Raw genomic sequence first — 22,642 nt, 5'->3', positions numbered from 1 at the left:
CAAGGGACCGATGCACCGGCATGGCCAACACATCCCGTTCTTGTGGGTGCCTTGCCCCTTGCATCCCCCCGGCGAACATGTTCCCAAGCTAGCAGCTGAATGGGTCTGCAACGACAATGGCGTCTCGCCGATCACCGCCGACATGAAAAGCTGAGACAGGCAAACCCCTACACGACCGGGCAGATGACTCTTGGCGCCCGGCTTTCAGCGCAGCTCACCAGAAATAGAAAGAGAGCGAGAGCGAAAGCGAGTGGGAGAAAGTGAGAGCAAGAGTGAAAGTCAAAGTAGACCAGCAGCGCCAAAGCGACCCAGTGACCTATGATGGTCATTCCGTGGTCCGTCACGGACCGGGAGTTCGGGGTCTCAAAATGACGAGTTATTCTATCCCATGGAAATGGAGCATGTATCCTATAAAGGCGTCCGTCTTGCAGACATTCGGCCCAGAACACCCTCTATGATACGTTCCGAGGCCGGCCTAGGTGCATCTATCCGCTGCGGGCAGACTGAAGCTATACCTGCCGAGAGACCCCTTGGCCATTACACCAAGTCTCTGGCTTCTGAGCGCTCACCATCGTGATTCTGGGCTCTCGTTCTAGCCGGTCTCTACGGCTCACCATCTACGATGCTTCTTCCACGGGACACGGCGGCGCACATAGCGCTGCTGTCCCTCTCCTGTCTTCCGGGACTTGCTTCGGCCGCTGCCACAAACTACACCTTGCCAAACGAATGCAGGGCCTTTCCAGGCAGTCGCGATTGGCCGTCGACGGGGGTTTGGAAGAGTCTCAATGAGACGCTCGGCGGACGACTCCTGGCCCCTGCCCCGCCAGGTGCCGTTTGCCACCTCGGACATCCTACCTACGACGCCGATCAGTGCCCGAACGTGCAGAGGAACTGGAGCAGCTACCAATGGCACACCGAGAATCCCGTCTCCGTCATGCGGGATCAGTTCACCAAATATTCTTGCCTGCCCGACCCCAAGGTGCCATGCAGCGGTCAGGGATATCCTCCCTACGTGGTTGATGCCTTCACCGCAGAGCATGTCAAGATCGGGGTCGACTTCGGTGCGCCTGCCCCAGAAGCTCCCCTTTAGATCCTGATTGCTGACAGCCAGGTTTGTCTCGCGGACGTCCATGTAGCCCGAAAGCACAACATCAGACTCGTCGTCAGGGGCACTGGCCACGACTTCATCGGGCGCTCCATCGCCCCGGGCGCGCTGTCCATCTGGACCCACCACATGAGTGACATCACGTTCCGCCCAGGCAAGTTCAAGCTCGCCGGCTCCAGCAGGGTCCTTCGGGGCAACGCCGTGACCGTCGGGGCGGGCGCGCAAATGTTCGACGTCTACAAGGCCACCGACAAATACGGCCAGACGATTGTGGGCGGCGCGGGGAAAAGCGTCGGCATCACCGGCTACATGACGGGCGCCGGCCACTCGGTCTTGGCTCCCCGGTTTGGCCTGGCAGCAGACAATGTTCTGGAGATCGAGGTCGTGACTCCGGCCGGCAAGCTAATTACCGCCAACGAGGACCGCCACCCTGATCTTTTCTGGGCCATGAGAGGCGTGAGTGTATCGGCGATGAATGAGTCTGGAAATAATTGCCCATATGCTAACTGCGGTCTCGTGTGTTCACTTGATCCAGGGCGGCGGCTCGACCTTTGGAGTCATCACCAATATCACCATGTGGACTCACCCGTCGCCAAAGATCACCAGCATCCGCTGGATGGCCGTCACAGACGCCAAGAGCCCCTTTTTATACGATCTTGCCGCTAATGTCCTCTCAAAGTTCCCCCAGCTTGTGCGATCCGGGATCTCGGGGTGGAACTTTGTCACCAACCACATCGCCGACCCGATTCCCGAGCCTGGCCGCAACGCCACGGGGCCGCTCGCTGGCGCGTTCGGCATCACCCTGATCCAGAACTCCAACGACAGCAACGTTGCCCAAAAAGTCTTCAAGCCGGTTCAAGACGTGATCCAGGCCGAGTGGCGCGGGAAGGCCAGGCTGCTGCTCCAGACGAAACAGTATCCCTCGTTCCTGGCATGGATCACGGAAAACTACGACATGAGTCCCGCCGGCAACAGCTCGTGGGCCGTCTCACGACTCTTGGATGAGAGGGCTCTGACGGGCGACACCAAGGCTCTAGCAAACGCGCTCAAGGCAGGAAGCAAGCCCAGTGGCAGCGTCATGGCCTTTCTCGTCTCCAGCAAGGGCGCCAAGAACGCGAGGCCTCGAGGGGGCGGGAATGCCGTCAACCCGGCCTGGCACTCAGCTTTTGTGCATGCGTGTAAGTCCTGATCCGCTTTCGCTTCGGCGCATGGGTAAGACGAGCTTCCCTGTTTGCTGACGTGTTTCGAGCAGTGACGGTGGCCAATTACTCGCCGTTCAACAAGACAGCAGAGCAGGATACAATTAATCTCCTCGACACATCGTTCCAGCCGCTGCGTGATCTCACGCCGCAGTCTGGGGCTTATGTTAATGAAGTAAGCATTTATATCCCCCGTCGTGTCTCGCCTCACCGAGGGGTGTCTGACTCTGGACGTTGCAGGCGCTACCGTTCGAGAAGGACTGGCAGCACTCATTCTGGGGTTCAAACTACGAGCGACTGGTCAAGATTAAGCGCGAGGTCGATCCAACCGATGTTCTCTGGTGCTCTCCCTGCGTCGGCAACGAGCGTTGGCAGGAGCGCCATGACGGACGCCTCTGCCAAGCAAGGGGAGAGAGACACGGCTGAGTCTAGGGACTGTGGATTATTCTTCGCATAGCTCGGCCTGTTGCACTGATGGCGCCTTTTCATTTAACAAGACTTATAGATAGTTAGACGGAGCACGAGAACGGATTGAACGTTGGTCGATATTTCTTGACTCTCCAAGCTTCCGCGCAAGGGACCTCGCGGGAAGAATGGAAGGGACCAGCCGCCATGGAGAGAAACAAGTTTTTGGTGGCATTGGAAGAGCCGGGAGTCTGGCTGTGCGTCAGCGCCGTGTCAACCCTCAGAAATAGGTGCCAGGCCGCCGCCGTGGCACGTCCATGATCTGACATGGCTTGCCGCCGCGTTCCTCATGTCGGTAGGTTTCTTGGCGCTAATCAATTATACGGCTGTGGTAACTTTGAGTCTCTCGAGTCCGTGCGTAAGCCGCGGCCCTTAACATCCATCTCGTCTTCGGTCCTCTAGACCGAGGCCGTGGCGTTTCTCACGCCGGATCAGGCGTCACACCGTCGACCGTGATGTCGCGGGGTAGATGAGGAGTAAAAGGGGGGGGGCACCGCCCGCTGACGAGCGCATATGGATGGTCCGCTGCACGCTCGGCAAGTGCTCACTTGTGCAGCAACCAGTGAGTTTTCCAGACCCCGAAGCCGGGTCGTGGCTTGTATGCATTGGACTGAGTATGCATGCGTCGCAGTCTCCCCGGTCCCGAGCACCGTGGGGAGCATTAGGGTTTGAAGAAGGTATAGCCGCCTAATGGATTCACGACGCACGATTCTCATCGTGAATGAGCCCATTGGCGGTTAGCAGCTGCCGTATTATGACTAGTAGACCTGCCGGGTATTAAGCAAGGGGCGCATCAAGTCTTGTCCAAGTAGCGGGATCTTGATTCCATCTGTCGTCTCATCGCTGCCGGCATAGCTCAGGAGGTACTTGGGTCGCATCAAGGTTGCGGCTACATCCCAATACGGCCTCGGCGCCCGCTGGCTGGGAAGAGGCATGTTGTGTGTGCCTACGTTGTATTCTCAAACGCCTGTTGAGACAGACATATAACCCAGTTCCGTCTCCAACTCGAACAACTCAAACTCAAAGCTCTATCCACATTCTACCTCTCCCTCTGCATAGTAGCCATGGCTATCGACCACACGTGCCTCATCGTCCCCAAGGACAAGTTCAAGCAGTGCCTCGACGTCTACCTCGCGGCCCTCAAGCCGCTCGGATACGGGCAGCGACATCAGTACGGCGAAACGCTCGTCGGCCTGGGCTCGACCAACGACCCGGTCATCGCCGATTACAGCCCCAGTGACTTTTGGGTCGTCGGCCAGGACAGCTCCTCTGGGCATGCCGCTTTCCCCATCCACCTCGCCTTCACTGCTGCAGGCATGTCTGGCACCTCCGTTCTTCTTGCGCCCCCGTCCCGGCCCGCCCCGTGCCTGCATCACGGCATCTTTGACGTTTCAAGTACTGACCCTTGATCGTTCAACAGACAGAAAGACGGTCGATGACTTTCACGCCGCCGCCATAAGGGCCGGAGCCAAGTGCAACGGGCCCCCCGGCTTGCGAAGCCACTACCATGCCAACTACTACGGCGCTTACATCCTCGACGCTGCGGGCAACAACATTGAAGCCGTTTGCCACAAAGCCCAGTAATTGGGGTAGTGCGCTTTCCCCATACCCTTGTTACGGAGTCTGCCGCCCACGGCGGACACAATTGCGATGCCCCTCGAGTTGAACGAGAAGGAGGGGAGCTGGCAGCCACCACGCCGGCATCATTTGATGACGAGGGACCAACTCTCAAGATAAGCGCCATTATTCAAGGGGACTCACTCGCTGTCGCAGGTAAATACAGGGGGCTGGCACTTATGACGGTGGCGAAACAGCGGCGTTCTCTTTCTCCCATGCTCGTGAGCTCTCCCAAGTGTATATTTACATCAGGTGCCTTTTGTCAAATACACTTGAGCGGGCAGACTCGCGGGCTTCGCTCAGAGTGCCTTCTAGCTTGCTGTATTGGAGCAAAGACGCAACCAGGTTACTCGTCCACACACGTGCCTACAACGAGCCCGAATGTGAGGACTTTTTGTATTGTCAGGTTCTGTGGAGACCCCTATGCCCGAAGGCAGGTCCAATATCTGTGGTTTGTACGCTTCCTTGTTGCCGGAAACTATCTAGACCCCTATTCCTAGGCCGACCCGAAAAGGCCGGCGTCCTCCACCATCTTCTCCAGCCTGGCTGCCGTCTCCCCAGTCTGTTCCCCGAGCCAACCCTCCGACTTCTCAACCATCATCTCCCACGCATCCTTCTGGTCCGCCAGTCTTGTCCTCAGAAACACCACGGCGCAGAGCGTCGCCAAAATCTCGGCCTGGCCGACGCTATCCGTGGGCAACTGCATCTCCGCCGCCGTCTTCTGTGTCACGTCAAGAATCTTCTCCAGCTCGGGGCTCCATTTCCAGCTCCCGATAAACGTCTGGAGAGACGCAAGACCTGTGAGAGGATCGCTGTGGTCGGACATACCCTCACCTTGAGCGCCCTCGTCTTGCAGATGGACAGACGAAGGTGCACCACCTCCCACCAGGAGCCTTGGTCGATTTGTTGAATTTTTCCCCCGCAACGGAGCCAGGCCATCATCCAAAAGTCCAAACCTTGTATCCTCATCATCTCCGCTGTTCAACACGTATGAGCTGCTACCAAAAGTCACTGGTGCAGCTGCAGGTGGGGGTGCTGGCTTAGAGTGCATCATTGACATTGGCATCGATGCGCACATGGCCATTGGAGCAGCACCCCCGAAGAGTGACCCGGACGAGCTTGTAGGAGTTGCAGCCGCAAACATCTGCAGGTTTCGGGGAGCGGAAGCGCCAAACATGGCTTGTGGCGGCTCCAAGTCTTCGGCGCGAACCACCTCGAACTCTCCAAGCGTTCCCGCCTCCTCATCATTGGTGGGGCCGCGGGATTCCGTCTCCTTAACAGCCACAAACGAGCACCATTTCCCGCCCACTCGATACTCCACGCCTAGCCTGGCGCCCTCCCGGGCGATCATCTCGTCGAAATGAGCCGCAAACTCCTCTCTCAGCAATTTCCCGCTATTGTCCTCGGCATGAGCGATCCAGCCCCCATTCTCTTCGAGCTCTTGGATCGCTTTGCGGGCAGCGAGTTGGTGAATCGTTGTACCCTTTTCAGCGAGCTTCGTCACCGGCACCTCGAGCCTGAGCGGCCCGTGGGCGGACATCCCCGTGAGGACGACCGATTTGATCTCGCGGCTGGGGGTTGAAGCTGAAAGCATGACGTAGACTGTCGCTCGGTTGAAGGGGAAGAGCGCGGGAATTTTGAAAGGAGCCTGGAGATAGCGAGGCGATGCAACCTCGGGAAGCTTGTTATACCCATTGTCGTCGCAAGTAGGCGCCGTGGTCATCTCCATTTCGTCGTCCTTAACATCTGGATCATAAAACAAAATGGGCTTCTTGGGTAGCTTCGACTCTGCAGGCTTGCTTGCCGTCGCGTCATCTTGCTCGGCGCCGATGGATAGGCAGTCGACTTTCTCGACGACCTCGAAATCTTCGTCGTTGGCCGTGCGATCGTCACCCGTGGGCCCTTGGTACTGGATCTCGAGTGCGCAGTCGTTGATGTGCGGCGCCAGGGCACCCTTTAGCATTCTGATGACCTTCTTGTCCATCTTCTCGTTCTCCGCAACCTTCTGGGCGAAGCCATTGCCGGCCCGCGCTACCCCCTGGATCAGGGCCGAGCTGGCCTCGTCGCCGACCCCCAGCGTAAAGACCCGAATCGCACCTGCGCTCTTGGCAACGTGGTCGTGAATCATGCTGAAGAGCTGGTTCTGCTCCCAAATTTCACCATCGGTAAGCAGGAAGACCTCGAGGTTCATGTCGGTGAGTCGCCTCCGAAAGGCTTCTTCCAGGGGCTGGTAAATCTCGGTTCCTCCATAGTCTGCTTCAAATGATTTGACATGTTGCACGGCTTTGTCCAGGGAAGACTGATCGTAGAATTGAGAGTTTTCCCAGAGAAAGGTGAATCTCGAGCCGAAGCTGCAGACATTGAACCTGACGCCCACAGGCAGTGACTTGAGGAAGATTTGCAGGGCGGCAACTAGATTCGGAATCTTTTGGCCATCGCCCATGCTGCCGCTCCGATCGCACACGAAAACAACTTCAGGCTTGCTGACGGGGAGGTTGAACCTGGGCACCAAGGTTGCCATCAACGCTCGCCTCTGAAGGTCAGGATGGGTCTCGAGGATGGCCGTAGGGCTGCCGAGGCCGTCGGCCACTATCATGATGACAAAGTCCTTTTCCAACTTGGAAGTGCCAAGAGCCAGTGTCGCAGAGGCTCTTTGCGGTGACGATGGCTTGCTGGTGGCAGTTGACGTCTTGCCAGTGTTGACGGAGATTGGGTGTGACGGCGAGTGGACATTCGTAATGAAGCAGCCATCGGCCATTTCGGCGTCGACGGTGATGGATATCCTTCCACCTCCCTCGGCTGCGCCGGGAGCCGTGCTATGGGGGGTGGTGCCAAGGACTTGATTTCCATCATATCTGGGCGCAATGGTGGTGGGAATGGTCAAGCGCACGGCATCTGCCTCGGCGTCATGCTCGAGTTCCCCGAGGTATGTCATTTCAACCTTGACCTTCTCACCCGCAGGGACATTGCCGATGCTGGCGGTAAAGACGTCTGAAGCGCGGAAACTCTGCTCCAACAAGCCAGCCGTCTCGCCGCGGCTGGCAGCATCTTTGTACATCTTCCTGGCCGCCTGGCGCTCTTTAACGACAGCCTCGATTTTGCGGTCGCCGACAGTGTACACGAAGTTGACCACCGTCACGCCATCGTAGAGGGGGAAATCATAGCGGACCTCGTCGAGCCCCCTTTTACTGTCCGGGTTGATAAATGTTTGCGTAAGCGTGGTGCGCGAGGAGGCGGACAGGACGGTAGCGTGGGCGTCGACGTCGATGACGGGGAGGAACTTGCGGTCGGAATCGCGAATGACGAAACAGCCACGCGGCGGCAGCCGAGGCGCAGGAGGATGGAACAAGTTGACCATGATCAAAGTGTGTAAGTTGGGGGGAGGGTTGGGGGGAAGTGGTCTAATTGGTGTACTCGGCCAGAGACGACTTGGTCCCAAGCATGCTGAGGGCGAGGTCGTGGAGGATTTATACCTGAGCGCCAGCGTCTTGGTGGGCTTGGGATGGTGATGGCGCTGGCCGCCAAGTTCAGCCAGTCTCCAAGGATGACTCGACGCCGATGAAAATCAGGGCCGAGGCCTGGGCAGTAGCTGTCTCCAGGTCTCCCCTGAATGACACGGACTTAATAAAGAGGAGACGCGGCGACAAAGTACTCTGAGATGATGTGAAAAGCACGGCTGTCCGCCCGCAAGAAGTCGACACAGGGGAAGAGACCGGGCAAGGGAGAGAGGGCAGACCGATAGGTTGTGAGGCCGCCAAGTGGCGGGAACTTCAGCCGTGGCCGCAGCAACCTCAAAGGCGCGCTGGCACAGTCTGGACTCTGGAGGCCTTCCCGGCTTGGTGAGCTGCGACTCTGGCACTATGGGGCCATCAATGAGTGACGTCATATCAACTCGCGCTCTGCAGGCGCGGGAGTTCGTGGCATCTGGCTCGCTCGTCAGCAACCCCAACTTCTAGGGCATTCAAGTACCTGTAGAATTGCACGAGAGACGACACCGGGAGAGCGGGCCATGATGAATGTATGCTACCGCGGATAAGCAATAACTATAAAACTAGCAGACAGCCACCCATTATGGTCTGCGCGTGCGCTTGCCAGATCCTGCCCTGACCTCGGGTATCCTACCTACATATAATTCGGGTACCACTACTGTAACATCGCCACTGGCTGCTCCATATCAGCAGGGCTTCTAACATCATCTGGAGTGCCCTTTCAACATGGCCGCGGCTCAACACTCCAAGCCCCCCCGCCCCTCTCCAACAGAGTACTGGGAGAGCTGTCGTTTCCCAGGCTTCCACATCGCCTCCAAATCATCCGGCCCCGTGTGCATTCCGACAGTCAAGTCCCCAATACATCAAAGTAAAGCAACTTTGGGCAGATGATCGCCCTCATGCCTAGCCGATGAACCATTGCTCGTCATCTTCTCATGGCCCGCCTCGTCGGCAGTCCGTGTCATCAGCACGTGCAGCACGTCAGGCCCTTGGCTTAGACATAGTCTCGGCGGCCTTTCGACCGTCAATACTGCGAGTCGTGTCCCGATCTCCAGCTCGCGATTGCAGAGCGCTCCTCGCTCGTACGTCTGCTTCCCTTGGGAGCGGCAATCGAGCTTTGCGCCGAGCTCATCACCGTATCAGCAAAGCTCGTGTCCGACTCCTCTCGGCTGCTGGTGGGGGTGAAGCTGCGACTCGCGGCGGAGCCACCACGTCGCCCGTCTCGTGTGCTCGCAGTCAAGTGTTCGGCCTCGTTCTACTCGGCAGAACGCTCCTGGTTCGCACCTCCTTTCCAGAGTCCATAATGGCCCTCACAGTTCTTCCACAGCTTGATCGTGCCGTCTTCCGAAGCGGTTGCATAAAGTTTGCCGTCGGGGGAAAACGAAATGGACCATATTGGGCCATGATGACCCTTGAGCGTCTCCAATTCAACCTCGTCGTCGTATCGGATGACCTTGGCCCAAGTGCCGGGCTCTTCCCCCACCACCACCTTGCGTCCCTTGACGTCGAGGGCAACGCTAGCGATAGAGCGTGGCAAGGCAATCCGCTTGAGCTCATCCATGGCTCGGTTACCACCCCAAAAGTAGGCCGTCTTGCCGGCTGCGACGGCGAGCACGGGCTTGCCGCCTCCAAGGTCGTTGGGCGACGCGTAGTCGGCCGATAGCGAGACCATCTCGCAAGATTTGATCTCTCCATCAAGGACCTCGTGGTGGATGCATGCGCGGCTGGGGAGGTCGAGCCAGCGAAGAGTCTTGTCCGATGCCGTCACGACAATGTTTGGATCTTGGGTCCAGCAAATGAACTTGATGGAGCTGGTGTGCACGCCCTCACCGATTTCAAAGCCGGCAGATGCCGGGATCGTGGCGGGAGTGTCGGGGTGCGAAGCAGTGAGCTCTGCGAGGTCGAAGACGCGGAGTTTCTTCTCCATGCCGCCCGTAGCCACGAGATCAGAGTTGTCGGGGGGGTAGGCAACGGCCCGGACAATGTGGTCGTGCTGCAGCGTGACAAGCTGCTCTCCCGTGTGGGTGTCCCAGATCTTCCTGAATTTATGCCATCAGCGAGACTATTCCTCGGATTCAGAATGGCAGGTTTTTGTGGTAACGCACGCGGTGAAGTCGGCTGAGGCAGTGGCAGCGTAGGTATGGTCGGGGCTCAACCTCGCTTGCCAGACGGCGCCCTTGTGGCCCAAGAAGGTACCTATCCTAAGGCGTCGACAGTAAGCATCGACGGTGGCATACAAAAAGTCGCTTGGTGAAGGGGGGGGGAATACCAATCTCCGTTGATGCCATCACGAAGCATAGGGTTTCCGTCTGGTGTGGGATCAGCGTGTGCTCCGACGCTTGAGATTGCGCTGCCAACCTTTGCAAGCCGAGATCATGAAATACTGCCCATCCTTCTCAAGGTTGGAAAAGCTAAAGTGTGGCACTGGCCGGGAGTGGCCATGGCATGTCAATGGGACGTAGCTGCGAGGGCTGTCTGTCGTCATGGCTGTCGAGTGGGGGCGAATGCACGACGTCGGCGGCGTGTGTGCGAGAGGCGCAGCTGGTGAGGGTGTACGGTGCAAAGATTCGATTATGCCGATGGCACAACCGAGGGACGCGGAGGTTATGTTCAGAGAGCAAGGCAAAGGCAGATGGCAGGGCGTGTCGTGATTGGGGTGTGTATTCGCAGCGTGAAGTCAAATGATGAAAGGAGCGGGTGCGCCCGACACCTCCGAACGGTTGTGAATGTCGCGGGTGAGAGTTTGCAACAGCCGAACTGCGGTATTGCGAAGTCGGGGTAGGCGGGCGTGTCTCGAGCTCACAACAGGGCGAGGCGGCCTGCCAGGTTCAGCGAATCGCGAAGAAGCGGTTTCGTCGAAGCGCAAGGCGGCTGCGAGTGGCGGCTGAAACGAGCCAAGGTAAGCCTTGACGGGAGATGAAGGGTCACGAGAGCTGAAGTGAATGACTGCTTGCCAAAAAGGAAGCGATTGCCTGAAGACGTGGCGATGGCGGAGGCAGGGAGAGAGAGGTGAAAGAGGCGGGAAGTGCAAGTGGCAGTGGGACAAGGGAGGTTTTGAGGTTTCTCGTCGGCGGGGCAGTTTCGGGGGCCTACAGGCCTAGGTACCTGCCGCCTAGGGAGGAGGGGCAAGGTCTTATCGGCTTATCAATGTCGCATGGATCATCATCTCGGCACCAGGACTGTCTACAGAGCAGCGACATAAGCTTCTCTCTTGAATGTCCTTAGCTGTGGGTATATACCTTGCCTTTAATAGTCTTGTAACTCCTTATAGAATGGATTTTTTTCTCAGGTGATGGGCAGACATGGACCTGCTGTCGATGCGTTCGAGAGGCATCGTAACCACAACTGCGTACCCGTGGTGTCCATCGGCTATGGCTGTGGATTGCCGCTGACAGGCCAACGCTCATGTCTCATGTTGTCCCTGGAGGCGGGGTACCTACTACCTTAGGTAGCTTAGCTGTCATGTCCCAGCATCACCATCTCACTAAGCAGCGTCCACTTGCTTCCATTGACGTCCGCAATTCAAAACACCGAAGAGCCGAGGCACTGCTTTTCGAACTCTGCCCTGGCGCTTCCTCTTCGCATCTCACCTTGACGCTCCGCCGTGCCCTGGTCCCCTCACCGTATACCTCGGTCGTCAATCACCATCGCCCTTGCTCGTCGTCCAGAGCCATTCCTGCTCCGTCGAAGCCGACCGCCCTCAAATTTGCACGTTTCGTTCTCTTGGTCGCCAAGCTTCTGCCCGGTTAGCCTTGTGGGGGAATCGAGAGCAAATCGTGTGAGCGGCGCCTACGATGGCGGGCGACTTCAAGCTGTCGGCGCAACTCATGGGCCACGAAGCTGATGTCCGTCAACACTTTTCCATCTCTCAGACACTCTGCCGCATCTGAGATGGCTAACACCCTCGCTCCTAGGTACGAGCCGTTTGTTTTCCCTCCGACAACTTCGTCCTCTCCGCGTCCAGAGACTGCACTGTACGCCTCTGGCGCCGCGGTCCCAAGCCACCGCCGTCCTTCGAGGGCACTGTGATAAGCCGGGGATCGGAATACATCAACTCCTTGACCTTTTTTCCACCATCAAAAGGGCGGCCAGACGGCCTGGTCGTCTCGGGCGGCAAGGACACCGTCATTGAGGTCAAGTCGCCGCGCTCGTCCTCGGCTGACCACGCCGAGCGCCTCCTCATCGGGCACTCGCACAATGTCTGCGCCCTGGACGTGTCCCCCAACGGTACCTATCTCGTTTCCGGAGGGTGGGACGGGCAGGCTCGCGTCTGGGACCTTAATCAGTGGGAGACGAGGCTCATGCTAGGAGGCCACGAGGGCATGTCTGTCTGGGGCGTCGTGGCCCTGGATGACAAGACGGTTGTTACTGGCTGCGCAGACAAGAGCATCCGAGTATTCGACCTGAGCCGATCCACCAGCGGCGAGGTCATGCCAAAATCAACAATCCACACCCCCGACGTCGTGAGAGCGCTATGCAGGGTCCCGAGCGGTCACGCGAGTGGCGCCGACATTGCAAGTGCTAGCAACGATGGCACTGTGAGGCTGTGGAAGCTGAATGGACAACAAGTCGGCGAGCTCCACGGCCACGAAAGCTTTGTCTATTGCTTGGCAACCTTGCCCTCGGGCGAGCTCGTCAGTGCCGGTGAGGATCGAACCGTCAGGATATGGAGAGGCTTGGAGTGTGTGCAGACAATCACCCATCCGGCTATCTCCGTCTGGGCGGTTGCGGCCAACCCTGATACCGGCGACATCGTCAGTGGCGCCAGTGATGGTGTTGCTCGCGTCTTCACCCGTCGTCCGGACCAAGTCGCCGACCAGGAGACTCTGACGCAGTTTGAAGAGTCGGTCAAGTCCTCGTCTATCCCCCAGCAGCAGGTTGGCAACATCAACAAGGAGAAGCTCCCCGGCCCCGAGTTCCTCACGGCCAAGTCGGGCACCAAGGAGGGTCAGGTACAAATGATCAAGGAAAGCAATGGCAACGTGACTGCTCACCAGTGGTCGGTAGGCCAGCAGCAATGGATAAGCGTAGGCACCGTCGTCGACGCCGTCGGCAGCACCGGCAAGAAGGTGGAATACAACGGACAGTCGTACGACTTTGTCTTTGACGTCGACATTGAAGATGGCAAGCCTCCCCTCAAGCTTCCGTACAACCTCTCCGAGAATCCGTACGAGCGAGCTACCAAATTCCTCGGCGACAACGAGCTTCCCCTGAGCTACCTGGACAGCGTGGCCAACTTCATCACCGAAAACACAAAGGGCGCGACGCTGGGTCAGACATCCCAGCCCGGCGGGCCAGACCCCTACGGCACCGAGTCCCGCTACCGGCCCGGGGAAGCGCCGCAGCCTCAAGCGCGGGTGCTTCCCCAAAAGGAGTACCTGAGCATTTCGGCGGCCAAGTACGAAGGTAAGAGAGTTTCGCTGAAGAACAAGGCATCTTCCGTGCTAATCAAAAGCTGCCGCAGCCATCTTCACAAAGCTCCTCGGCATCAACAAGAATATGGTTTCGTCCGGGCGCAAGGACGCTGCTCTGAATCCCGGCGAGGAGTCGGCGCTGCGGTCACTCCGGGAGGCGCTCGAAGCCGCGAAGCCAATCACCTCCCAGGCGCTCGAGTTGGTTGTCCGAATCGTCACGCAATGGCCGTACAGCGATCGGCTGCCGGGCCTGGACGTCCTCCGCTGCGTAGCCAGGTATCCCCTCGCAGCACAGTACTCGGGCCTCCAGGGCAAGACACTACTAGACGTGGTCATTGGCTCGTCGGTCCCCAGCGGCGAGGCGCCCGGCGAAAACGCGGCCATGATGGGCGCGCGGACCGTTGCCAACCTATTTGGGTCGGCCGACGGCCGCAGCCTCGCCAGCGGGCAGGCCGACAAGGCCCTTGCCTTTCTCGAGCGCCTCGCGGGTATCGACGGCGGCGAGCCCGTGGGCAGGTCGAACCGCAACGTCCTCATCGCGCTGACCACGTCGCTCGTCAACTTTGCCGTCCTCGCGCAGCGGGAGAAGCTGCTCTCCTCCACCCAGCGGCGGCGCCTCGTCGCCCTCGCCGGCGCGGCACTCAAGGACCAGGCCGACGCCGAGGTCCTGTACCGCGCGCTCGTGGCACTCGGCACGGTCCTGGGGGACACGGCGCAGGCGGCCGGCGGGCTAAATGTTGCCGAGTGGATCCACGCCGCCAAGGGTCGGTGCGCGGAGGAGAGGGTGCAGGGCGTGGCCGACGAGTGCCTGAGCCTGACGCGATGAGGGGACTGGCGGTATTTGGTTTCGCGGGTGAGCGATGGGCAGGTTAAGTTAAGGGGCGACTACAGCAGCAACATCAATACACATGTCATTAGCTTGCAGGAGGGCAGCCTGCACGTTGAGCTGCTTGCTGCCTCGACCAAGGCCTCTATTCACCGCGTGATGGATTGAATGAATGAAAGACTCATTGCTATTGTGTGCCCCCAAGCCGCAGAGGCCGAAGAAGAAGAAAAACCCGTGCTTGAGGGATCTCCTACCGAGTCCTCTCATGGGTTATGCCCCCGAATGAACATGGTATGGGAACAAAAAGAAGCGCTTTCGGAAATCGAGCCTGCGCCAATGGGCTCAGCAGCGGTCCTCCCAGCGTGGTTAATATCCAAGAAATCGGCCCGGCAGGTTGTCCTTGACCCTAAATTTGTGCGCCCCCATTCTGCATCGACATCATGGCCGCCGCGCGTCATCTGTGAGAGACGTGTGTATGTACGTGTGCGTTTGTGGCTGTGTGCGCGTAATCATGGCAAGAATGATGGTTCGTTTGTTACAGAGGCGCATTGCCAGGCACCTGCTCGGCAGGTGGTGTAACGCCACGCCCGCTTCTCAAGGCTGCGTGGAGCTTGTGCAGGTTATTTCTCACAGCAGCGTCCCGAGGCAGCCGAGGAGCAGCAGCGGCAGGCAGCCCGCCCAGCCGAGGGCCCGTGCCGCCTCGACGGCCCCCGACGGAACGGCACTTTCGGTATGGGGCTGTTTTGTGGTGATTGTGTACATGTCAGCGAAGCCCAAGTCTGTCGAGTTGTAGCAGTTTGTCTCGTTGATGATGGCGATGCGCGAGTCGCCGGGGTCGGCAAAGATGATGTCGACACACGAGTAGAGGGCGGCGCCGTGCTGGGCCAGCTCGACGACCTGGATGGTGGCCTTGTCGCCGGCCTTGACCGTCGTGTTGGCGGGCAGGGGCACCTGGGGAAGGCAGACGGTGCCCGGGAAGGGGTTGTTTGTCGGGCCGATGAGCTGGAAGGGGTGAACCATGGGGTTGGACATGTTGATGGGGCCGCCGTCGGGGCCCTCGGAGCCGAGGCCGAGGTTGACGTAGATGAGGGCGTTGGCGTGGCCGCGAAACCAGCCGGGCTGGAAGGCGACGGCGCCGCCCGTCGTGGGCCAGTAGGTGCGGTTTTTCGTCAACGTGGTGCCGCCGCCTGGTCGAGGGCCGGATCAGTCTGAGGAAGGCAGTCTGCGGAGAGGGGCCGGGTGGACTTACAGGGATATATCCACTGCATGCCATAAGGGTAGGTCTCGTTTGTAATGAGATTGTTGCCCCGCCAGCCGGGATAGGTGATGACGCTGTGAGCCGAGGCGAGGGTCGCGAGGGCCAAGGCTACGAGTACACGGGACAGCATGGCCCGGGGATGGCCGGCCATGGCTTGTGTTGTGGAGGGAGGTTCAGGCGCTACAGCCGCTTTTCATGCGATGGCGCTCTCGAGGCGTGCACTCGCTGCTGGCGCCTGGCCGATTGGATGTGCCGTAAGCAGCTCCTGTTGCGCGGATAGGTGATGCCGCGGGCGAGGTGGCGGTTTGAAGCAGCAAGCTCGATGGATGCCGAGGCAGACGTGTGAGGGTCCGGGGGTAGCTCAGAGCTCAGCCGCTGCAGGTGCAAATCATGATGCTACGGCTTCTCTTCAGCGAGGAAAGACGAAAGACGGCGCAGGGTGAGAGCGGAGGGAGTCCCAAGTTTTAGTGATTTCGTCTGACCGGGTCCATGGCCAACGGGTCCCTAGACGGCGAAGACGACGAATCGGACGAGGTGCGGGCGCCGCGCGCCATGGTGCACGGCAGCAGCAGCAGGGCGGCGAAAAGGGCCAAGAAGAGGTGTGCGGCACGGCAGAACACACACAGTTCGGCGGGCAAATGCCAGCGACCGGGGATGAGATTTTGGTCGACGAGGCGAATGCACGAGGCCAGCCAATGAGCATGGGCCAGATGCGTGTAAGCGCCGTCGAGCAAGTTCTGCGTGCCACTGCATCGTCCTGGCCGACGGCGTGTGGTTGGACAGACGTTGCTAAGCGCCCGGGCAGTCGTTGAAGTGGAGAGGGGATGCGACGGCAGCTAAAGACGGCCACGAGCCAATCACGAGCGGCGGCGGCGACGAACGACCAACTTGTGCGTGGGGATTCTGAGGAGGGAGGAGGAGGAGGATGGGGAGGAGAAAGGCGATCGCAGGCGCAAAGGGGCGGAAAGTCTGGCGCAGTTCGGGCAAAGCTCGGCAATACAACCCCCGACTGGCACGAGGAGCGAACAGACATTTGACGGCTGTCGCTACCTATTCTGCCATCAGCTTGTCTTGCCGTGCTCGGAGAATCACAGCTTGCTTTTATGGCGTTATAGCTTCGCCGGAAAGAAAGACCAAAAATTATTTGCGTTTACTGAGCGACCTCGGAGTCCTTGTCCAGGCCATCATCCCGGCAACGTCGTGCCAAGGTCTTCTCACCCCATCAGCTTACCCTATACCGAGGAGCTCGTGAAAAATTCCCCGACTCCAGACCTCATGCCCAACAGACCACCGCCTCACTCTATTTCATGACATGTGGCGGAGACAAGGAGAGAAAGAGCATCTAGCAATGCCAGACCCTTGACGAGTCGCGTGGGGCTTCCCGCTCACGGGCTCCCCATCAAATGCCCTCCCCAGCTTGACAAGTCGGTGCATCCAGACATCGCGGCTTCAACCAACCCTCCGCAATGCCGTTACGCCCGCCGTCGCCCACAGCTGGCCGAGAGTCCGAGCACTGGACCTTTGTCACGCACAAAAAGACCAGCAAGACCTGCAAGAACCGCCGCGCCGCCACCCGACCCGGAGCCCTGTCCCGTCTACCGCATCCACATCCTCCTCCTCATCAGCCGCTCCGCTCGCCACCGGCCATCGCCGCCGAGTACCGCCGCATCCGCTCCACCTGGGACTCCTCCTCGTCGCCCTGCTGCGCCGCCCTGCGGGTGCTCGCCGCCAAGTCAGCCGCTGCCGCCGCCCGCTGCGCCCCGGTCTCGCGCGCCGTGTGCCTCGGCATCGGTTCCTTTGACCCCCCCGACGGCGGCTGGGAGGCCAGGCGCCGCACCTACCTCCAGCTCATTGCCTTTCTAGTCATGGTCGACGAGCTCGGTCCGCCATCTCCTCCCCTTCGCACCCCCTGCTTGGATAAGAAAAATCGAGAGCTAACGCAGACGCAGAAAAACACATGGGCCGAACCATCCCGTGCATCTTCCAGGAACCCGTCTTCACCTCGGCGGACCGGGACTTCATCGCCGGCCTGGGACACCACGTCGTCGACTCGCCCGAGGCATGTGACCGCGTCACGCCAGACACCTTCCTCTTCGGCATCCATCTCTACCGCCCCATCTACGCCATGGCCCTGCGGAACCACTTGCCTGCTCTCTTCGTCGGCACGGGCTGGGACGTGTGGGATCAGTGAGTGCCGTTTCCCTCTTGATTTCCGCATCCCATATTATCACCATACCCCCCGCTGAACAACTCTCCCGCAGGTTCTCGCTCTCGGAGTCACCCGACCTGCTCCACCTCGAAGAGATGGAACGGACCTATGCAAAGGCCGCCTTTCCTCAAGACTCGTCCAGCACCGCCTTTTCAAGCACGTCCGTCTACTGGCGTTCCGCTGCGTCCGCCCCCGCCCAGCCCGCAACGAGTCTAACAGACCAGACGAGCAAACACCACCAACACGACACCCTTCCACCCGAGACAAAGGCTGAGAGCGTCACTTGAACGGAGCTTCTGCCTTTCCAAAAGCAGTGGACACAGCGATGGACGACGTCGATGATCGTTGCCAAAAAAAAGCATCGGGGCCAACGGGCTGTCCTGGGAAGTCTAATCGCCACACTGAATGTCCAGGCGGCACGAAGCTGTCAAGTCTGCGACCTCTAGAAGCTTCATCTTGCTCATCCGCCTTAAGGTAGCGGGGCTGGACCGGACTGCCATTGTGCGGCAAACCTCTCAGCGCGTGGCGTCGGGCAACGGGACGGCTGTTTGTCCCGAGGTATACCATAACTGGGAGGGTTGCCCTATAGCCTCTATAAACGGATGCACTAAGGGATGCAGATGAGGAAGCAAAAGGCGTCGAGTGGATTGATCGCGCGACTCGCTCTCAATCCCACGTAGTCCTCATATCATGGCGCGTCTATCTTCATTTAATACAGCATCATTCTCCACATCCTTTTCACATCCCCCTGGCTCCAAGAATTATGCCCGACTCTCGTCGCGCAGCCGTGCCTTGCACTCCCACAATAATCTCACGCCCCATGTCACCCTTGCCTCTTCTGGCCTGCATCCCGCTCGATGACGTGCATGAGTCGAGAACAACAGACGACAGAATCCAAGAGCGCGACACGCTAAATCTCAAACCCCATCTGAATCATGCACCGTGAAAAAAAGGCCAGTTCCTGGAACTCCAACGACGCCGGATATGAGGTGAACAGTAGCGAATCAGGACAAACCCAGATTCAAAAGGCGGCTGCAATGGACCGCCCGGACCGCGTATATCGTCATCTATGCAGCAGCATGGGCCGGCGATGCTTCCCGTTGCAGGAGACTGGCTGGGCCCATGGACAATCCATGTGCAGTTGGGTGTCGCCAGATGCCAGCTATCAAACCGTCTTGCCGCCACAGTCGGGAATCTTGACGCCGTTCTTGAGCTTGCGATCGATGTCCATGAGCCCCCACTTGTCTTCCCATTCCTTGCCCTTTTCGTTGAATCGAATCTTCCACGGCTCATCAAAGGCCTCGAACCAGAAGTATTGGGTGCCGTTGCTCAGCGCCTGGCAGACCCAGTCGTCCATGAAGCGGTTCATCTCCTTGATGCCAGCTACGGAGCCAGGGTCGCACGAGGTTGTCTGAGCCTGGCCACAGTTCTTGCCGCCGTCGCTGGGCCACCCCGTTTCTGCTATAACGTTCTTGTTCTTGTCCGTTTTCCAGAATTGGCCGTCCCTGCCTTCCCAAAAGGACCAAGTCCACGAAGCAGCGGTTTCGGCAGAGACACCGGCAAAGAACGGATGGATGTTGGCCATGACGTAGTCGCTGTCCTTGGCGAGCTCCGTCGTCCAGTCGTCACCCAGGTCAGACGTGGCGACCGGGAGGTTGATGTTCTTGGATGTGAGGTTCTTGCGCACGTCACTGAGAACAGTTGCCAGAGACGAAATGGTCATTTCTTTTCGGAAGAGAATCTCGTTGGCAACGATGAGTCCCTCAAAAGGCTCGGCACCGTACTGATCGAGGATGGTCCACATCTGCGCCAGCTGCCGTGAGTTGGTCGTCTCGTTCTTGTCCTGCCATACCCCCAACCATATCTTGACGTCCTTTTCCAGTTTGAGCTGCTTGACGGCATGGATGACCATCTCGGTCTGGTTGCAGTCGGTGCCGTAGAGACGAATCTTGTTGGTGAGCTGGCTGAGCACCGCCACGTCGCGCGTGACGTTGTTTTGCGAAGGGGGATCCGACATGCAGTCGGGGTATTGGGTCTTGTACGGGGTATAGTCCATGCCGGGAAAGACCTTGTGTAGATTAGGGTCGTTCATGAGTGCCTTGATCTCCTTGCTGTTGATGTTGAGATCGCCGTTTTCCTTGGCGTCGTCTGAGGCAGAATCCGAGCTGCCCCCCTTGCCTCTCCTATTCCCGGCCACAAGAGCGCCGACGACACCTCCGACAATGGCCCCGACGATGACGAGGAAGACGAGAATGATGGTGACCCATTTGCACGTCTTGCTATGGCCTTTTTGCTGCGCCAGCCAGGCTGACGGCTTTTCCTGGCTTGCACCAGCATCCAAGGCGCGGGTGGCACCATCAGGACCTGGTTCAGTCGCGCTTGTTAGTTTGGGCCAGGCGCTTGATTTGCTCGTGCCACGTACCTTTGTTACCCATGAGTCCTCGCGAGGCAGCGCCTGCACCCGCACCCGCGGCCACCCCAACCGCCGCTGCTCTCGCGCCAGACTTGGCGTTTCGGTCCGAGTTGGGCCGGCTGAACAGGGATGTCCGTTGAGGGCGCCTCGAGTAGTTCAGGCCGTCGTCTCCATCGTCTTCAATGTCGTGAGGGTCGACGAGGCCAACATCGACGGCATCATGCCGGGGATTGCTCGAATAAGACTGATACGGGTCGTCGGCCAGAGAGCTCGGGCGGCCGAAGCTGTTCATGCTCCTCGACGGCGAATGTGTGGCGGGTGGTGTGCCAAAGGGATTCAGATTCGAGTGAGAATCTTGGCCACGGCCGATGTATGGGTCGTACGAGGCACCGCCGCCGTAAGGGGACATTGGCTGGCGCGGGGCATCCGGACGGAGGGCTCGGGATGGGGGCGGGGGGATTTGGCCGATCGGGTGCATGGGGTCGGAGCCGGGGCCAGGCGTGCTGTAATCGGCGACGTCGTAGGCTAAGCCGGCCATGCCGCCCGCGGCAGATGCGCTGAAATTGTCAGCACCCGGGGTGATGTTGTTGGGAATACGCTGCGGTGCATACGCGGTAGTTCCGTTGCCGGCGCCTCCGTAAGGACCGCCCGTGTCGTGGTAGCCATACTCGCCGTGACGGCCATACTCGCCGTGGCGGGGTGGCATGGGCCCGGGGGCGCCGTAATCATGATAGCCCCGTGAGCGACTCGAGGTGGATGAGGATGAATCTAGGGCATGTTGGGGCGAGGGACCATCGTAGTAGGCAGGCGCAGCATGGCTGTGATCGCGAGACGTCGGGTTATGGCCGGGGTAGTGACGGGGCGGGCTGTCGTAGTGGGCATAAGGGCCATCGAGGGGATACCTCTCGTAGGGGTCGTCGTGTGGAGCGCGCGCCATGTCGAGGAGTGATGAAGAGCGGACAAGGCAGCGCCAAAGATGCAGCTGGCGGCCCAGAGGCTGGGCCGAAGACGATATGCAGCAGCAAAGGAGCGACGAGGGGGAAGGATGTACGTAGATAGGCGATGGCGAGTGATGGCAGAGGGTGTTGGGAGAGAGTTGGCAGGCGAGTGGGAAACAAATCAAGCGATGACAAGAGGGGATGTGGCCAAGATGAGTTTTTGCCGGATGCGCTGTAGTCGAGCGGGTTGGTTGCCGTGCTGTCAGTTGGCGGAACCGGCGAGGAATGCGTTTGAGTGAGGCGGCGAGAATGGCCGTTGCTGGGGGTGACGTCGGTCTCGACGAAGCGCTGTTGCAGATGCGGGCCCCCGCAGCGATGCCAGCAGTCGAAGGGGTGGAAACCGGAGGAGACGGTGCGGGCGAGGTTGACGAGATATTACGAGTTTGGTGGTTTGAGAGGGGAGGAAACGAGAGGAGGCGGAGGGGAGGGAGAGTGTGAGAGAGTTGGGAGCCAGCCACACACCTTATTACTTGACACTGAGGGACGAGGGGAAACAGGGCGTCTTGGTCGAGGGGCTGTGCCGCCAATCCGGCTTGATATCGGTAGAGGGGACATGAGTGTGCCGCACGAACTGCCCCGGGGACGCGTACAGGCTACACGCTCCCACTGGAGGCTCCTCCTACAAGTTCCTCCCAGGCGGTCGGCCGAGGGGTGAAATGGGGGGGAGGGGCCGCAGGTCCGGGGCAGTTTGGAGCCTCTCTGTACTGTACCGGTAGTACTGTACTGTACATGCAACTACTACCTAGGTACCTACCTACCTTAGGTACCTACCTAGGTAGTGCTTTACTAGTAGTACTTGCCCACTGAGTCGGCTAGCACCGCATGGCACTCTGAAAAAGGCAAGGCACCACAACTCAAGGCAGAAAGCTGCGGCACCCAGCCAGAGACGCCCTCGGGCCATCCCAACAAGCCCACTGTTATGTACGGGGCTGCTAGTTTGCATGCGAATACCCAACTTACATGGAGATGGGTGAAGGGCGAAATCAATTACCTCGTCATCTGGTGTGCAGTGAGTTCCTGGATGAATGGACCACATCGATGTTTGGGGAAAGCATGCCAGCGCTCTGCTGGCGTCTGAGGCGCCATGGAAACCCATCCGCCACACTACATGAGACCCTGTGCTGGTCTGACCCGGCGGCTTCTTGGATACTTGTACGTAGACTCTGCTGGCAACGTTATATACATGCATCCAATATGGCGATGCCAGCCGGACATGAGCCGAGCTGGGTTGGGGCATGTTATATAATTAGTCGGGCCTTAGGGGCTACGCATAAAGTCGACTAGGCCATTGCTCTTGGCGGGCAAGAAATAGGTACTGTACATGGTCAGTATGATACTGTAAGGTACTAGGTACTGTAGTTAGAACGTGGTCGTGTTCATCCATTGTGGCTGCGAAAAAGCTAATGCTAGTATAGGTTACATGGCGGTTGTCGATCTACGCAGGGTTGGGTGGGTGGGGGGGAATTGGACAGGATCTCGTCCGCATTGCACCAGTAAAACATGTGTGGCATCTGCAACGTCTTGTGTCATTTGGGCAATGCGTGCATCCTGTGAGCAGCCCGAGTCTCGTTTGCAGTATTCTGGCCCGATGATGGCTTCATAGTCAATAGCCTGTACAAAATGTACGAATAGGTCACGAAGTAAAGAAAT

General features: G+C 59.0%; 8 protein-coding genes across 8 annotated transcripts; 4 read left to right on the top strand and 4 right to left on the bottom strand.

The window, feature by feature from the left end:
* Window positions 1-622: 622 nt before the first annotated feature.
* On the top strand, window positions 623-3,171 carry HRG_10112 (FAD binding domain-containing protein; the record flags this gene model as incomplete). Its single annotated transcript, XM_044868583.1, has 6 exons — window positions 623-1,061; window positions 1,137-1,561; window positions 1,641-2,283; window positions 2,358-2,479; window positions 2,545-2,645; window positions 3,069-3,171. The coding sequence occupies 6 exons, from the start codon at window positions 623-625 to the stop codon at window positions 3,169-3,171; spliced, it is 1,833 nt and encodes a 610-aa protein (XP_044716580.1).
* Window positions 3,172-3,833: 662 nt separating this feature from the next.
* HRG_10111 (glyoxalase family protein) lies at window positions 3,834-4,353 on the top strand (the record flags this gene model as incomplete). The annotated part of the gene is made up of 2 exons (XM_044868582.1): window positions 3,834-4,083; window positions 4,190-4,353. The coding sequence occupies 2 exons, from the start codon at window positions 3,834-3,836 to the stop codon at window positions 4,351-4,353; spliced, it is 414 nt and encodes a 137-aa protein (XP_044716579.1).
* Window positions 4,354-4,882: 529 nt separating this feature from the next.
* On the bottom strand, window positions 4,883-7,744 carry HRG_10110 (vault protein inter-alpha-trypsin domain-containing protein; the record flags this gene model as incomplete). The annotated part of the gene is made up of 1 exon (XM_044868581.1): window positions 4,883-7,744. The coding sequence occupies one exon, from the start codon at window positions 7,742-7,744 to the stop codon at window positions 4,883-4,885; it is 2,862 nt and encodes a 953-aa protein (XP_044716578.1).
* Window positions 7,745-9,129: 1,385 nt separating this feature from the next.
* Window positions 9,130-10,359, bottom strand: HRG_10109 (WD domain, g-beta repeat domain-containing protein; the record flags this gene model as incomplete). The annotated part of the gene is made up of 5 exons (XM_044868580.1): window positions 9,130-9,546; window positions 9,595-9,913; window positions 9,980-10,075; window positions 10,144-10,183; window positions 10,233-10,359. 5 exons carry the CDS (start codon window positions 10,357-10,359, stop codon window positions 9,130-9,132), a joined length of 999 nt encoding a protein of 332 aa, XP_044716577.1.
* A 1,309-nt stretch (window positions 10,360-11,668) lies between these two features.
* HRG_10108 (PUL domain-containing protein) lies at window positions 11,669-14,114 on the top strand (the record flags this gene model as incomplete). Its single annotated transcript, XM_044868579.1, has 3 exons — window positions 11,669-11,719; window positions 11,789-13,280; window positions 13,339-14,114. 3 exons carry the CDS (start codon window positions 11,669-11,671, stop codon window positions 14,112-14,114), a joined length of 2,319 nt encoding a protein of 772 aa, XP_044716576.1.
* Window positions 14,115-14,741: 627 nt separating this feature from the next.
* On the bottom strand, window positions 14,742-15,523 carry HRG_10107 (GPI anchored protein; the record flags this gene model as incomplete). Its single annotated transcript, XM_044868578.1, has 2 exons — window positions 14,742-15,301; window positions 15,364-15,523. The coding sequence occupies 2 exons, from the start codon at window positions 15,521-15,523 to the stop codon at window positions 14,742-14,744; spliced, it is 720 nt and encodes a 239-aa protein (XP_044716575.1).
* A 1,315-nt stretch (window positions 15,524-16,838) lies between these two features.
* HRG_10106 (SRR1 domain-containing protein) lies at window positions 16,839-17,868 on the top strand (the record flags this gene model as incomplete). The annotated part of the gene is made up of 3 exons (XM_044868577.1): window positions 16,839-17,253; window positions 17,322-17,559; window positions 17,634-17,868. The coding sequence occupies 3 exons, from the start codon at window positions 16,839-16,841 to the stop codon at window positions 17,866-17,868; spliced, it is 888 nt and encodes a 295-aa protein (XP_044716574.1).
* Window positions 17,869-18,746: 878 nt separating this feature from the next.
* On the bottom strand, window positions 18,747-20,931 carry HRG_10105 (uncharacterized protein; the record flags this gene model as incomplete). Its single annotated transcript, XM_044868576.1, has 2 exons — window positions 18,747-19,945; window positions 20,004-20,931. 2 exons carry the CDS (start codon window positions 20,929-20,931, stop codon window positions 18,747-18,749), a joined length of 2,127 nt encoding a protein of 708 aa, XP_044716573.1.
* Window positions 20,932-22,642: the final 1,711 nt, after the last annotated feature.

Source organism: Hirsutella rhossiliensis, assembly GCF_020360975.1.
Source record: "Hirsutella rhossiliensis strain HR02 chromosome Unknown scaffold00014, whole genome shotgun sequence".
Taxonomy (NCBI): domain Eukaryota; kingdom Fungi; phylum Ascomycota; class Sordariomycetes; order Hypocreales; family Ophiocordycipitaceae; genus Hirsutella; species Hirsutella rhossiliensis.
Note: the sequence above shows the minus strand (reverse complement) of the source record. Positions and strands in the feature narration are given on the sequence as shown.